Source organism: Dermochelys coriacea, chromosome 8 (assembly GCF_009764565.3).
Source record: "Dermochelys coriacea isolate rDerCor1 chromosome 8, rDerCor1.pri.v4, whole genome shotgun sequence".
In the NCBI taxonomy this organism is placed as follows: Eukaryota; Metazoa; Chordata; order Testudines; family Dermochelyidae; genus Dermochelys; species Dermochelys coriacea.
In genome coordinates this window covers 94,633,741-94,650,194 of record NC_050075.1, presented here as the reverse complement: position 1 = coordinate 94,650,194, position 16,454 = coordinate 94,633,741, and the positions used below count along the sequence as shown (strand labels likewise).

The 16,454-nt window shown below is 38.0% G+C and overlaps 1 protein-coding gene and 1 long non-coding RNA gene across 12 annotated transcripts in view; one reads left to right on the top strand and one right to left on the bottom strand.

Moving 5' to 3' along the window:
• LOC122455439 overlaps positions 1-281 on the top strand; it is a 36,277-nt gene extending 35,996 nt beyond the window's left edge. The window contains exon 4 of the long non-coding RNA XR_006273645.1: positions 149-281. This is a non-coding gene — a long non-coding RNA (uncharacterized LOC122455439). The remainder of the gene's footprint in view (positions 1-148) is intronic.
• The window catches only part of DAB1 (DAB adaptor protein 1), a 703,351-nt gene that overhangs the window by 56,855 nt on the left and 630,042 nt on the right, over positions 1-16,454 (bottom strand). For 6 of the 11 annotated variants that reach the window (XM_043490444.1, XM_043490445.1, XM_043490446.1 and 3 more), the window contains 4 exons: positions 2,923-3,054; positions 2,188-2,307; positions 1,635-1,673; positions 123-188 (listed from right to left, as the gene is read on the bottom strand). In XM_043490444.1, coding sequence (XP_043346379.1) covers positions 123-188; positions 1,635-1,673; positions 2,188-2,307; positions 2,923-3,054 — 357 coding nt within the window. The remainder of the gene's footprint in view (positions 1-122; positions 189-1,634; positions 1,674-2,187; positions 2,308-2,922; positions 3,055-16,454) is intronic. The other 5 variants (XM_043490450.1, XM_043490448.1, XM_043490451.1 and 2 more) reach the window with 1 other exon arrangement.

The following is a 16,454-nucleotide window of genomic DNA, read 5'->3' as shown; positions in this document are numbered from 1 at the left end:
TGAATGAGGATGAAATGTCATGGTGAATGAAAACTAATAAAAGTGAACTTCAATCTATGAAATGTGCTTTGCTAAATGTTTGCACTGGGTGCATTAGTAACACAGATGTAGCCATTTTATACCTGATATATGTTTTCTTCTGTTTCAGGCTCACGGATTGGCTCATGTCCAGCCTCAAACACAATGTACTATTACATCAGCCGCCAAAGAGGAAAGGCCAAAGATGAAACAGAAAGGAAAAAAGGCAATTTGGAATTCCAGATTTTAAAAAAAAAAAAACACAGGCAGATATTAAGGAAACAGGTTCAAAGTATAGGTTGGCACAACGATAACTGGTTTGCTGGAAGGCAAAGAGTTATATTGTTTTATTTTTAATGAAAAAGCAAAAAAACAGACCTGGCTCTTCTTTAATGATCATTGGATCAACTTCCTGCTGCTATCTCACTAGGGATACATTCTGAAGCCAGTTTCTGCTCCCATTGAAGTTTGGGAATTTTGACATGGACTTCAATGGAAGCAGGAACAGGCCTCTGGGCTGCATAATCATCATTCCCCCCACACATTTATTAGTAGTGAATAAGAAAGCTAAACCAAAACTCAGAGAACAGTTTCGTACATATGTAACAAGTTTCATAGTAATAGTTTGCTACTTTGCTTTACTTTTTTTAGGTTACGGCTTTATAGTCCTTACTGTTTAGGGTTTTCAAAATAAAACTTTTAGCCAAGTTTTTCCAAAGTGAATAATGATTAAGGTTGTCTCCATTTTGGATGCCTCCTCTGGGGCATTTCAAAGGGGCCTGATTTTCACTGAAAGCTCACCCTCCTGAAACCAGGCTCCTTTAAAGTGTATTAAGCTTGCATGCAAAAATAGAGACACCTGAAGTCTCTAATTATTTTTGAAAATCTTAGCCTCAAATGAAATAGCATTTCATATTATTAGGATCCTACATTTCCAGCAAAACATTAGAGTGAGTATGCACAACAGCTGATGTCTTTTTAAAAATCTGACTAACTTGCTGGATGTAAATACATTGATGTATTTCTAAATTCATCACCTTTTCCATTAAGGTGGAAGAAATCATAGTCTGAATAATGTAGGGCTTTAAAGTTAGGTTCTATTATTTAATAAGACTCAAACTGCGAATACAGCAAATCAACTTGTTACAGTAGTCAATTCCATTTTTCCCCCGGTACAAATATTGATGCTCTGCGAGAAATTCTGGCCCCAGGCAAGTCAATGGCAAAACTCCCATTGTCTTCCATGGGGCCAGGATTTCACCGTCTTTGTTGTTTTCAAAATAGCTTATGTTTTTGTTACATTTCCCCCAAAGATGTGTCATTATTTCTGGAGAGAAAACTTTCAATTCAGTTTCTAAATGACATTCTAAACAAATATTTAATGTTTCCATCCTATATTGTAATATTACATATTAGTATTATTATTTAGAACTTAGTCTCTAGTATATATTCTGCTTTGAGATTTTTCTCCCTCTACTTAAAATGTATTAAACACTCCCTCTACTTAAAATGTATTAAAAAGCAGTACTTTGTTACAATAGTAGCCTGTGTCTGAAAATAGGATAATGTATATCTAACTATTTCTGAAACATAATCTGTACAGCTTCAGAAATTACCTGGTACACAGGATCTTCTACATCTTCTTCCAAAATTGTCTATAGCAAAGAGGACAGGCGGTAAAAGCAAAGAACATAAACAGCAGAGAAACAAGACTGTATTCGGAAATTAAAGGACAGCAGAGAAACGAGCTCATTGTACTTTAAAAATACATATTTCTTTTTGAGTTTACAGATAACTGTTGTGTTATTGCACAAGGTAACTTTTAATCAAAGCTGCACCTTGTCTGATTTTATTTAAGATGACGCATTCTGAAGCAAAATTTGAACTGTGCTACAATTACCAGTCACTCTTAAAACAGATCTACCCAACATGCTGGCTTCCACTAAAATTTGTCACTCTAATTCAAAGGAACACTCCCGATAGGAAATGAGTAGATCATTTCATGTTTCTAAGATTTTCATCTTTCCCAGTGTTACAGTTTCCATCACTGTTTAACCCTACGTTGACAAAGTGAGAACTGTTACCTTTCCATTTGTCCGTGTGGAGCATGATCCTGACACCCCTACCACTTATCTTCTGACTGGCAACAAGCTAAGCACACATAGATACCTGGTATACTGCTTGTTCACATTGCTTGTCCTTTTGTGCCTTTTTTTCCATTTCTTCCCTTTGTTTCAATTCATAAATGAGCTGAAACAGGTCTCGCAAGTCCAGAATTACAGGCTCAGCCTATTGAAGCAAAAACAGTAAGTTTTAATAAAGGAAAGAAGAGTTTTCCCGGAGTCCTGTTGGTAGAACAGTGGTAGCTATCTTTCAAGAGAAGGAACTTCACACTGACTTAATTTCTACCTTGTTTATATTAGTTTAGAAAATCGCATCTAGGCTAAGGTTCATTTCTATAAAACTAATTATATTTGCAGATTAATGATAATTATACTTACAAGTATTGAAAGCATTGCTTGTATTTATTGGTGGTTTCTAATACAATTAAATTAGGGCAGATTTTATGCTAAGTGGCTATTTGTTTTCTATCATTTTCTGTTTAAATGAGTCTACGAATATACGTAAACTTATTTGTATTCCGTCAATGTATCTAGTTTAATTAGAAAGGAAAATAATTACTAATTAGAAGGAATACATCAAGAAAAATTAAGGAAGATGAAGTACATTCCCTTTTTCTCAGACTGATATTGCTAATCCTCCATCTAAGAACTTCTATGCAGACACATCTGACAGCACGTATTTTGCACAAACAAGCTAGCACGCCCTTTTGAACAGCAACATAATAGACATAACTTTCAAATTGAGTTAAACTATAAAAAATGACAAAAATTTGATACTTACTGCCTGGGCGGTTTTTATTGCCACAAATCTATGATTTCCTTCCTTTCCACACACATATCCAAAGGCTCGGTGGTCTGTGATATCCTTTGCAATGTATGAAATTTCATGAACTGCATGATGGTGCTGTAGTAGCTATTAAAAAAAACATACCAAAGCACATCTATAAAAACATTCCATTTAAGCTATAATTTCATTCTCAAAACACACATTTTACCTGTGTCTTCGTATGTCTACCAAATTTTAAAAAGCCATTGCATCAAAATGAATAGCAATGTTTGGAGAGTGCAATCAGTATGGTACCGAGGCGATCTCTAAACAAGTGTTTTGACCAATTTAAGCATTGTGTTCATGTTTTGCATAAATGTTTCTTCCAATACTTTATGGTGAGAGATAATTCAATAAAAGTATGACATTATTACCTAATTCCAAACTATGAAAGTATTGTAGACACCTTAGCAATTAATTTTATGACTAAAATTTATAAAATAACAAGCACCACCTATCTGATTATCAGGATTATGGCTCCAAGCCTCTTACTGGATCCATGTGGGAGGACTTCTATGGCAGCAGAGAGCCCCACTGACTGTAGGACTGGGGCCTAAGGCATGATCTTACTCCCTATGGAATCAATTGCAAAATTATCAGACTATAAAATTGCATTTTTAGAATTTCATCCAGGGAACCTTGGAGCGGCAAAAATTTACTTTTCTAGAAAACTTGTGAAATTTTCCCCCTTTTTGATTTGAAAAGGGATTGGTTTTTAGTTGACAATGGCCCATTTTTGTCAAAAAAAATTGCAATTTTTGTTGCAAAACGGTGTACGAAAGGCCTGTTTTTGATGTCACAAGAAAATATGAAAGCACCCAAATGCATGGCTTTTCATTTTAATTGTGAACACTTCTATACAGCTGTATTTAATGCAGTAAATAAACTAGCATCCTCTTTCGAAGTCCTTCTGAAATAAAAAGGCTTTATAAAGCCTTGTATAAAAGAGGCTGAGACCCCATAGTCTACCTCAGGTCCAGAGACAATATAGGAGCTGCAGAGGTAACTATATAAGCAGCAGACCCTTTGTCCGTGGAAGCGCTAAGCCCATCTCTTTGGACCACACAGAGAGGGATGTCATGGACGGAGCTAAGAGTACAGAAGAGTAGCACAAATGATGACTCCTTAAACGTAACCAAGGGCAAGCCAAGGTTTGCGCCAACTGAACCAAACCCCTCTACTACGTCCCTGTCTACACCAATTATTGAGCCAGGGCTCCCCGAGTGCAGACGACACCTTTATATGTCTGTCCTCGAACTATTTACCTAAAATGATCTACTTGTCTGAATTTCTTACTTCCTACATGTCTCCTGCTCTTCACAGTCTAAAAAGGATCTGATCCTCCAGACTGTGAAGAGCAGGAGACATGTAGGAAGTGAGAAGTTCAGTTGAGTAGATCATTTTTACAGTCTAAAAAGAATACCACTCTCAACTGCGGACAGAACCTCAGAATCTGGAGGATCAGATTCCTGCCCTTTTTGAGAAAAAACACATATGGACAATCAGCATGGTACCCTGAGCTCTAAACAATCAGTTATTTTTACAGTTTAAAAACATTTTTTGAAATGTATGAAAACAGAGCGAGTGTGTGTATGTGTGTGAGAGGGGTGCCCGTGATGAGATTGCTGTAGAAATGGAGAATGAAATTAAAATGGAAATGTAACATACAGGATAGAGATGACTGCTTTTAAGACAAAAGACTGGATATTTTTTCATTTTGTTAGTAAGTGTCACACAACTTTTGGGGTTCAAGATGGCTCATGTTCAGGCTAATGGGTGTACTGCCACTGACTTCAGTTTGAACAAGGCTGGGTTTTAGATGGCTGTTGTTCATGAGAGATGCCGATTTCCCAATGTATTAATGATGTAAAATTGATGATGGGATCGTAGTTATATAATATAGGGATATTGATTTTATTTGTTTATTCTCAGCTCAAGTTACATGGTCTCTGTAACAGTGAAATTAAATGTTCCCCTTTCTCTAAATGCTGTATATTATAGAGAAAAGTTTTTTACTGATTGCCAGGCAGCATTTTGCACTGAAATTAAACTCGTTCCTGGTAGAATTAGATTTGAAGATTACTCTGACGTGGAAAAATATCATCTACAATGCAAGACACTAGATGGAGACATTTTAATTTATTTGGAAACCCTCATTAATGGTTCTAAAATCATTACATTTGTAATTGCTGATGATGCTCAATATTGCCTTGGTATCAAAATAAGTGAAGGTGTCTACAGCTTTATCCTTTTGCATATTTAACTTTATGGAGTGTTTAGAAAGATTGCTCTCAAGAAGTTTTCATTAGTCAGAGAGAGATTCTAAGTACAAATGTCATAATTTTGTCCAGCCTTGGAACACATACAGAAAATGAAATGTTGTGCATACAGTTGTACTGAAATGCAGATGAACATAATCATTTGAAATTATTCTTTTGCAAACCTAGGTGAGTCTAGGAGTTACTTGATTTATTTTTTTAATTTTCAACTAACTTAATCTAAAGTTTTGACTTAATAAGTATGTGCCTGATTCTTCTTTACCATACACTTACACTGTTGTAGTAAATTGGAAGTAACCCCATTGCGGTCAATGGAGTAAAATCTGTATAAAACTAGAGATCAGAATCATGTCCTGTAGCTAATCAGATATGGTAGCATTTAACCCCCACTTTGCACTGGTGTAAAGTGATGGAGAATATGGCCAAATGTCTCTCTCTTCTCAAGCAGAAATTAGAAATGGCCAGCTAAACAAAAGAACAGAGTCAGTCTACAAATACACAATCTTTATAGATTGTGATTAATTTAGGAGAATCCACGAGATGCTAATTTAATCTATCCCGTAAAATATGACTAATCGATGCAAATATTTTCTTTATCCAATGAGTTTTATAATATTGCTTGCATTCAGTTACTATTCTTAAAACACTGTTCCATAGCTCCAAACAGAAATGAAACAAAGCCAACTCCCCATCGTTCAGTTGGAGCTGTTGTTCCACACTCAAGTACTCATGCTCACATTCTAATTTTCTCTCTCTCCTTCTCTTTTATCCTCAGGACTTTTATTATGACATAATCCTGCCTCTAGAGGATGATGGGCATATGAAATAAGTATTTCATAATTCACTCAAGGGGTGTTCATCAGACCCCCGTTTATTATCCTCCCTGATACATTCCTTCAGCTGTGATTCGACAATTTTACAATATCTTTGCTGAGTGCTTCTATGAGCCATTTACCAATTTATAAATGAAGTATCAAATTGTTTGGAGGGCTGCAGTATGACAGAACAAATTACAGCGATGGCTTAATTTGTATTATGGTTCAATACAGTCAATTAAATTCTGCATAGATTAGAAAGTAATTTGCTTTACCATTTAAGCTTTAGTTGTTTAAAAAAATCCACTATACATATCATCGAAATTATGGTTCGAGTCTGTATGCAACACTATCCGCAGTACATACCGGATTCAAAAATATGATAAAAATATGGATAAGCAGTCACACACAGGATAACAAAGAGTGGTATACATGACTGCTCAGTACTCTAGCTGTTCACAGTACTTGCAGTCTTGCGAGGCTAAGGGGAATGGGACCTCATTGGTACAACCCTTTTGTTTTCCTTACATTTTTGGATGGATTTTCTGAATTTGAAGTTTAGGAGATAGAGTGGCAAGCAGCACTTTAAAAAGCCAGAGAGCTCAGGCACTACCACCATACAAAGCGGGCCTAACTCTGACCTGTGCACGAAGAACAAGTAAACAGGCTTTGCTCAGGGGGTCTCTGAACAGGTTTGGCAAGTGGAGTGGTGGGCGGAATCCTCGATGCAAACTATGGTTTAGCAATGGGCCTGTTTCATCTTTGCTACTGCAATTTAAGGGTCACTGTAATGTCCACTAAAAGAAAAGGAGTACTTGTGGCACCTTAGAGACTAACAAATTTATTAGAGCATAAGCTTTCGTGAGCTACAGCTCACTTCATCGGATGCTGTAGCTCACGAAAGCTTATGCTCTAATAAATTTGTTAGTCTCTAAGGTGCCACAAGTACTCCTTTTCTTTTTGCGAATACAGACTAACACGGCTGCTACTCTGAAACCTGTAATGTCCACTGACTCTGCGCTCCCCTTCCACAGGCACTTTTGGCCTCTGTACCTACCTAGTCATTATTTTTCTCTCCTTTTTCTACAATCTGTCCTCTGCTTCTGCCCCTCTCCCATGTTGCCCCCCCCCACACCATACTGAATTGATTGAGGTACCTCAGAGATCAGTAGCATTTCTAATTTCCCTCAGACTGCTTAGAGCCTGTCATAAATTTGTTCACCCTTGATCCTCATCTTGCCCCTTGGATTTCCATGCTCTGGCCTCCAGTTCTCCTGAATCAATTAAGCGCTTAGAGAGGCCAGCAATCATGTCAAATATGAGCGTTGGATGGTGTTACAAAGTCACGGCCATAATATCACTATTCCCTTTTTAATGAGGCAGCCTATTTACTGAGGCCTGGGGCACAGCAGTAAGACTCCCAAAGAGAATTATCCTGCAGGGAAAGCCGTAAAGCATCTTGTAAATGGTGCCCAATCAATAGCAAAAATCACAAAAACAATGTTATATTTAGATGGACAAGCTCCACAGGGATTTCATATAAAGAACCTTTCATATTAATTAATTTACCCCATAAGCCTGCTTTCACATCAGTGGTATCAACTGACTCAAATTTATGTGCCACTACTGCCACTATTAGCTTTGTGAGAGGAGTGAGAGACTTTGTCCACCCATTTTCTATATTTCTATTCCTATTTGATATCTGTCAAGAGCATTTCCTACTCCACTTGAGCCAACAATCTTTTAAGGCTTTGCAAGAACTACTTCTGCATGCTGGGTGAAATTCACTTGTGCATGGAAGACAAATATAATAAGGTCCTCTGAACCACTTAGGCTTTATTATAGTTTTCTGTTTATAATTATCTATCTATACATATTCTAATTACAACATATACAATATTAAAAAATTACTTTAAGGGCCACAGTTTCAGAAATGCTCAGAACCTGCAGCTGCCATAAATTTTGACTCAAGTTGTGAGTGCTTAGCACTTCAGAAAATCCAGCCATAAATGTCTAGAGCTCTTACTAAATAAGAATTTCAGAATTTTAAACTTGTGGAGTAAAATTATTGCATCACCTTAGTAACAGGCTTGGTGAACTGAAAATGTAATAGCATGTTTTACCACAATTTACAGCACCATGTTAAATTAAAACAATGTGGCACTGCAGTGATTCTGAGATTAGGCCTTGTCTCCACTGCTGCCATCAAGACAAGAGAGGTACAGAAGTTTGGCTAGTTTCTCTTCTAGATGTGAGACTTTGTTACAAATATTGATGCTGCTTTGGTGCGCGTGCGCACACACACACACACACAATCATTTTCCCTAAACACTTTTCACTTCCATCTTTCTAGCAGTCAGTTTAATGAGAGACCTTTTGGATTTGCAGGGTTAAATGCAACAGCAGTTCAAAACATCCATTTCTAGTGTAGGATGGACTAGTGGCTTAAGCAGTAGATTTGAAATACCAAGATTCTCTAGAATTGCAGGTTCAATTATTAGCCAGCTTTACACCTTTCAGTGATGGAGAGACTGCATTTCATGCAGTTTATGGTATGTAGGTACTTCCTGTAGGTCCTCTATCGACATTTCAGATCCCATTGGTAGGGATTTTCCCTGGTGATCTCCATTAGGGCGCACGAGAGAGCTATGATGACGATATCCACCTTTTGGCTACCTTCCACCCTAGGGGTGCCTGCATTTCAGTGGTACTATATGTATGCAGTTTCGGGAAAAAATATAACAGCTTCTACATCAGAACTCAAATGTTGGTGAAATGGAAAAGAAATCTGCAAATCAATTTGCAACATGAACTTTTCAGTGTTGATTTTCTAGAAGTTAGCATTTGGGGTGGCAGATGGAGTGGAAAAGAATTTGCCTATAAAGCTATGTGGTGAGCGAGCAGATGGGGAAGTGCACAGAGCACCGGCTGCAGAAATTCTCCATTTAATGTGAAGTAGTAAAGAGGATTCAGCTTGGTGTATTTCAGAACTGTAGTTAAACAGTTTAAAAATCACTGAGTACAGCACAAAGCAAACATGAGCAGAGGTAGTGCCAGAGTTCCTTCACTGGGAGAGCCAACTGCTTTCGTACCTCCTGCACTGGATTCATCCCTGGCATTTCTCTCTCCATCTCTTTCTGATAGTTTACTGGCACATTCAGTTCAATTCAAGAACACTCTGGCAACATTTGTTATGTCAACAAAAGTGTAAAAGCAGAGATAGAATCATCTGGTCTCTAACAGAGGTAACTACAGTCTAAACAGGGAAGACTTCACTGTGTATTTGGAATATTATTTCCTATGTGAATTTGTCATTGCTGTTGATTTTTGAATTGGTGCAAGTTGCTCTTCTCCTTTCTCCCAGGGTTAGGCAAAGTTTTTCCGCCATCATTTCTGTTGATGGAATGTCTCTTATAATGCCTGCTAATTTTTCAAAAAGTTACACAATAGCTTCCTGGATTGTGTTTGAAACCCAAGCAGGAAAGGGTGTAAGTAAACAGAACACCCAAATCACACATTTTTTCCACCCATAGATCCAAACAATTTGGCGAGTCATGCTTAAGCTTTCAGCAAACCTGAAAAATAAACTTTGATTAAATATCCAACTTTTATGATCTGGGAGATGTTCCCCCAAATCTTCAAAGTAACAAACTGAGTTATTTATTTGGAATATTACCAGCAACACATTGCAACTCACAAGAGGAAAAGCCTAGAGAAATGTTGTGGCTAAACAAAATATGAGATGTGAGACAGATCAGAGCTTTAATCTTAACATAAGGAGTATAATTGTAACACTTGAAAAGCAAACAGTAAGCACAAATTGCCGTATATCTAGCAAAATGTCAGTCTCTTATTTATATACTGAATAAATAACTCCTGAATATCTATGCAAGTATAATCATTCTGCCCAAATACCCAATTCTGCTATATGTTATGAATACAAAATATATATAATACCAGTTATATTTGTATGTAACAATGGTGCACTGTATAACTGTGCATATATTTGTGATTAATAATGTAGCACCAGGTACTTGTGGTATCATTGTTTCATACTCTGCACGTATAGCATATCTTCTATTTGATGCTCTAAACAGGTGGGGAAACTAAGGCATAAAGAGATTACATATTTTGTCTAAGGCCAAACAAGAAATCTGTGGCAGACCCAGCATTAGAACCCAGTCCTTTTGACACCCAGCCCAATGCCTTAACCACAATTCCATGCCTCCTTCCTATACAAGATCACTATTCAGCTATGTGTATTTTACCATTTATATGCTGTAATGCTGATAAAAGCCATGGATATCTGTAACGAGGCCCATAAAACACAAATACACAGTATTAAATAAAATAAAAAGTATATTTCATTAGATATGATTACCTAGCCCTTTGATGTGATAACATTAAAAATCAATAGGCTATTACAAATAACTGTGTGTGTGGAACCTAGATTGATTGTGAATGAGGTGGGATATAGTTCAGGGTTAGCAAATGAACAACATATTGAACTTCTATTGACAATTTTTGGACAAGGTTTCTTTTCAATTCAACCTTCAGAAAGAAGCATCTCATATTTTCACAGTCAAATAAGCAAACCCAAACGGGAGCCTCTCTTGTGGTCCTGAACATATCAGTATAATATGGTATGTTTCACATCTTGGCTGAGACACCAGGGATTTACACAGCTCAGAAACAAATAAAAGAGTACAAATTGAACCTGGTAGCACAGAGCAAGAAAAGTGAACAAAGAGCAACATGACAATTTGAAGTTTGATTGCAGCGTGTACCGCAAAATGGGTTTGGAAGCAGGAGTTTTGAGCATGAATATGATTGAACCCTCTCCCTGAAAGAGACTGTCTGTTCTGCTGAACATTTGCAAAGCTCCATGTGGCTGAAATGGAATGGTCTGCCATTGAAGCTGTTTGACCCTACGCCATTCATTCAGTCTTAGCGGACAATAGGTAACAGAATTTCTCCCTTGTGGAAAACAAGCACAGGACGGAAAAAGGAAGTTATAACCTCTGGAATGTTCTCCAAGCATGAATGGTGCTCTCTTCAGATGGCTGGCCTTTAAAACATGGCTTCACAATGAAAGGAAAATAAATCTCTCTAATCCCTGAGCCTCTTTAGTATGGACAGATTTTACCCACAATAACTTGAGGAAAGACTTTTGTAAATCCTTCTAAAAGGAATTTCAGTGGGTATTCTTTATAAACACAAAAATCATACCCGATGTTGCACACTTTCAAATTACACATACATTAAAGAATTGTGTCTGTACCATAAATGAGCATGTAAAGGTATTTGGCATCATTAAAAAATTATCAGCTGTAACAATGGGCTCAACTGTGCAAGCTGCTGAGCACCTTGACCCTGACCCAGCAAAGCACTTCAGCACCTGCTTAACTTTAAGCATATGAGTAGCCCCATGAAAGTCAGTCTCTTTTTCTAGATGACAAGACTGACGCACAAAAATGCTACATCACTTGTCTAAGCTCACACAGGAAGTCTGTGGTAGAACCAAGAAGAGAATCAAATCACTTAATCACCTGTTTAAAGCATGCTCTTCATGCTTTGCTGGATTGAACCCAATATGTACATTCATAGTGCTCAACGTGTTGAATTAGTCCTCAGAACTCCCTCTGTTAGGTAGAGAAGTACCGTATTACCCCCATTTCACAGGTGGAAAACTGAGATAAGTTCTTCAGGGCAGGAACTATTGCCTTTATTTATGTTTATATATTGCTAAGTACATTGGGGCTGTGAATCTGATTGGGGCCTCTGGGTGCTACTGTGTTAGGGCCTGAAACAAAGATCATTTTGGATATATCTACACAGCAAAGAAAAACCCGCAGTGGGTCCATGGCAGCCGATTTGCGCTGCGGGGCTGTTTCATTGCTGAGTAGACTTCTGGGCTCAGGCTGGAGCCCGAGCTCTGGGACCTTCCCACTCTGCAGGGTCCTACAGCTCAGGCTCCAGCCCGAGCTCAGAAGTCTATATGGCAATGAAGCAGCCCGAGCCCCGCAAGCCCGAGTCAGCTGGCCCAGGCCAGCCACAGGTTTTTCTTTGCTGTGTAGACATACCCATAGTTAGTCAATGAAGTCAGCGAGACCTTACTTTGCAAGCACACATCCTAATTGTGATGAATAGGTCTAGCTGATGTTGCTGGAAATTTCAGGAACCTAATTTGAGAAAAAAGAACACTCCTATGATAATATATTTCTGTCTAGCTCTCATAATTTGTAATAATGTCTGACAAAGACCAGATATACATTTAATTATTTATGCCTTGGCTTGGAAAGCAAATGCTAAATTGCTCATGCAGAAGATCCATTTATGAGATATATGAACTTATGAAAAGAACAAAACAAAACTGGAATGCATACATGGCCAATTTCATAACATCTCTGCAAAAGTTTTAAAGTTGTTGAGTGTATTGGGGGCAGGAACTAGCTGGCTAAATGTAAAAGCTTTAGCCAATTAGTATTAATTCCAAGTTTTATTTAAAATATGTACTTGCAAATATTGTTCAGGGACAAAAGAAATCCTAAAGCACAGAAAGCAAAGTCTCTTTTTGTAGAGCTCTGGAAAACCAAATATACTACACAGACGTTATATTGCTGGATTTCCTGTGATTGACTATATTATTTTTCTGTCATTTCTGCCCCAGTTTAAATCGGTTGTTTACATCAGGCTGGTTATAAGAGAAGGGCTACATTATGAAAGAGATGATGAATGATGAGTAAAGGGCTATATGACACAGAATAATTAAAAATTATGTATGGGCCCTGGAAAACTGTGGATCCTGGCTTTGCATGAGGACTTCCATAGGCAAGAGGACTTTTGGAGAAAGCCCATAATAATAACAAAAAAATACTCTAATGTTTTTGTCTCCAGAACATAAAGGCTCTAATACGTCTGACAGCTAATAGAGATTCTCCTTTACTGCAAGTGGTATGTATAGATGGTAGTACAATTAATGATCCTGGACTTGGTGGATGGGGTTGTATTTGGAAGGGTGGTAGCTGACTGGGCTGTGTAAACCTACCAAGTCTGTTTGTAGAAAATGACAATCAACCCTTGTTTGGAAGTTTGAGTTCGAAAGAGTCTGGAACCCCCAACAAACACTCTACTACAGCCCTGCATGTTACGTCTTCATGGGCCTTCTGGCTAGTGCCAAGAAGACCCCACCTCTATCAAGTTTCGAAGAGGGGTACCGAGTACCTGGAAAATTCATCCTGATTTTGATACACCCCAAAGTTTGAAGGTAGACAGTTCATCCCTTTATAAAAATAAGGCCCATACCTGAAATATGGATCTGCATTTTGAGCACTTCTGAAGTTTAGAGCTGTTCAATTCTGGGGTTCTTGTTCAAGGCCATCTCTGTATTAGATATTATACTGACACCTTATATTGCCTTGTGTATGCACTGGATACTATGAAACACAATGTTCACTTGTAAGAAAGTTTTTTATTGGCTGTGGGGGAGGAAATAAGGGGCAAATCCTCGCCCCTATGAAAGGCTGTTGAGATCTGCAGGGACTTGGGGAAAATCATGCCCCAAGACGGCCACAGCAGCCTCAGGGCTGCCACAGCCCATGACTGCTGCCCTCTCCCCTATCATGTATACTGATCATTAGACAGCATAGCCATGAATATGCCAGCCCTGACTCTCTACCTGCTGTGAACAAGCCTCCAAGCCTGGTCCCTCTGATCTCAGGTTGTATTTTCCTGAGATGTACTCTAGGGATTATGGAGCCCTCTACTGACTGGATGTTGAATCTGGGAGGGATAACATGGTATCCAGTAATGAGCCAGCAGGTTAATTACAGTATCAACATATCTGGATATTTAGACTGGGTTTATCATCCTGGACTGTGAATGCTTTTCAAGAAGCTATTACTCTTAGGAAGTCATTTTTTTTAACTTTTAGAACAAAAACGAACAAAAACATTCTTCATGTCATTAAATGGTATTTCATTTACACAAATCACAATGAATTTCTTCATATGACACTTAGGAGGGTTTTTTTTTTAAAAAAAAATGCCTATAGATTTAATATATGATACACATCCCCTCTTGGAACTTGTTATTCGTAAAGCTCATCACTGAAAAGCAGTCTCAGACTCTGCTGATCTGGCGCACAAACTTTAAGCCTCAGAGTTTATAAAGAACATAAAAAACGCTTGAATCTACAGTGTTAAAATTCAGGGTGCACTGGGTGGTCAGCAAGCAGTAACCCTCTTTAACCATAAGATCCAAGTCCATAATGTTGGAAAGTAATCTGCAGAAGTCTGCAGAAAAGCAAAAAGAGATGAAAGGGAAAAGATGCAGCTGCCGTATTTGTAGGCCATGGGTTTGTAGCAGTTCAATTTGACTTTAAAAAAGAGTATGTGGGTGAGGCTTATACACAGGGGGTGGGGAGGAGGCTGGAAAGGCATTATTTACTCATAAAAACCTCACTTCTCTGTGTACAAACCACTATCTTATGTTCTGAATCCATTAAGGTGAAATCCAAAAGGTGGGGAGATTCAGAAGAAAACTAGTTTTACTCTTCCCAAATGTGGAAAGTGACTTTATTCATTATGAAGGAAAAAACAAAACAAAACATATTTCTGAAGAGACCAGAGCATCATAAATTACTCCTTGGGAGCAGTGTACTGTTCTCTATAGTACAGAATGTGTAAGACAAGTTCAACTCTTCATCTATCTCCAGTGGTTTATTAGCCTTCTAGCGTCAGGCCTCAAAAGGATACAGAACAAGCACATCTGCTAACAGCTAAGTGAGATTTCCCTTTAGCTTAATAGCAGAAAGTTGTGAGTTCTTTTTTCCATGCTACCCATACATGGAAAAACTGCAGAATATGTGGTATATAAGTACTTGCTCATGGATTGTTATCCATGACTTCACTGATGCAAAACTATACTACCAAAAGACATTCTTCTGGTACTCACAGAGCTCTATGCGGCACAATATATTGTTCCAAATACAGGAATTCTGTGTAAGCCTATGGCATGGTCGTTGACATAGATAAGAAACAATCTCTTGCAGGATCCTAGATAATTCTAAAACTGGTAATCTACACCCATAGGACAATACAACAGTCCCTTTGCCTTAGGACATACTGAATATTGAACAATCAATGGGTTCAGTATGCCTCAGTGTTAGTGACAGACTTTACATGACCATTAACTCTCAAAAGAGTAGTTTGCATATAATACATTCGGCATGGGAATCTGCGGCTTTCAGAATACACAAAATAGTGAGTGCTACCACTTTGTTAATATGAAATACCTGCAAATTCTTCATGCCAATTTATAGTCTGTCCTTCGACTGGAAAACAGGATAAATCCCTGTGATTTATGATTGTAAGTATCAAATGACCTCAGATAATCCCATTCATGCCCTGGAATTTATCACTGTTTCATTTTGTATTGTTTCCACAAATACCTTAACTGTTGCACAGTACATCTGGGGCAAAACCTGTGTGTGTTTTTGCCTGTGTTTTAGCTGAGTCTTAAAGCTAAAAAATAAAATACAATTTTAAAGGGAAACCTCAAAGAAACTCTGAAAAACAACAAAAACCTTTCAAATGCCCCTTTTTAAAATGCCTTATCCAGAGGAGGGAATTTCGGTAGTCTCACTCAGAAGTTGCTTGTCACTTTCTGTTATTACAAATCTATATTTCAATTAAACCCATACAGCCAATTTTAAAGTTCTGCCACACCACTATTCACAAGACAGAGATCTAAGGCTTCCACTCACACATTTAAATGCCCAAAGTTGTTTTTCCCCCTTCTCATTTTCATTTAAATCAGATTTAATGCTCACTTCCACTTTTCAGCCTCTAATTTAAATCTCAAAAGCCAAACTCCAATTACACAGTCTGTATGCAGACTTGGCCCAAAAGAAGACATGGATCTTCTGTGTTGCTTTTCCCCCCATTCTCTAGGTTTTCTGTTTTATAATCAATGGGTGTCACACCAGGTCTGCCTTTCAGAATGTCTGTCACACTGTGTTGCCCTCACCTCTTACTTAAATACAAGCAACAGAGCCTTTTATGGCTTTGATGCAGCAATGCTTGCTTCTATTTCTTAATACCTGTTGCTTTACTCCCTGCCCCCCCCCCCTTATAACTTGTGTGCACAGCATATGGTTTGTCCTCTTAGTCAAAACTAAATCACCTAATTAATTCAGTCTCAGCACAGTTCAATAACAGGCCTCACACATGTTATGTACTTCAAGGTGCTTTCACTATCCTACAGCATCAATCACATGACTGAATACAGAGATTTTGGCTAATCACATACATCATAAAGCTGTTAGGCCTAGAGCCTTTCTCAAATAAAATCTGGATCTGGATCCATGTTTTGAACCCTCCAAAGTTCAGAG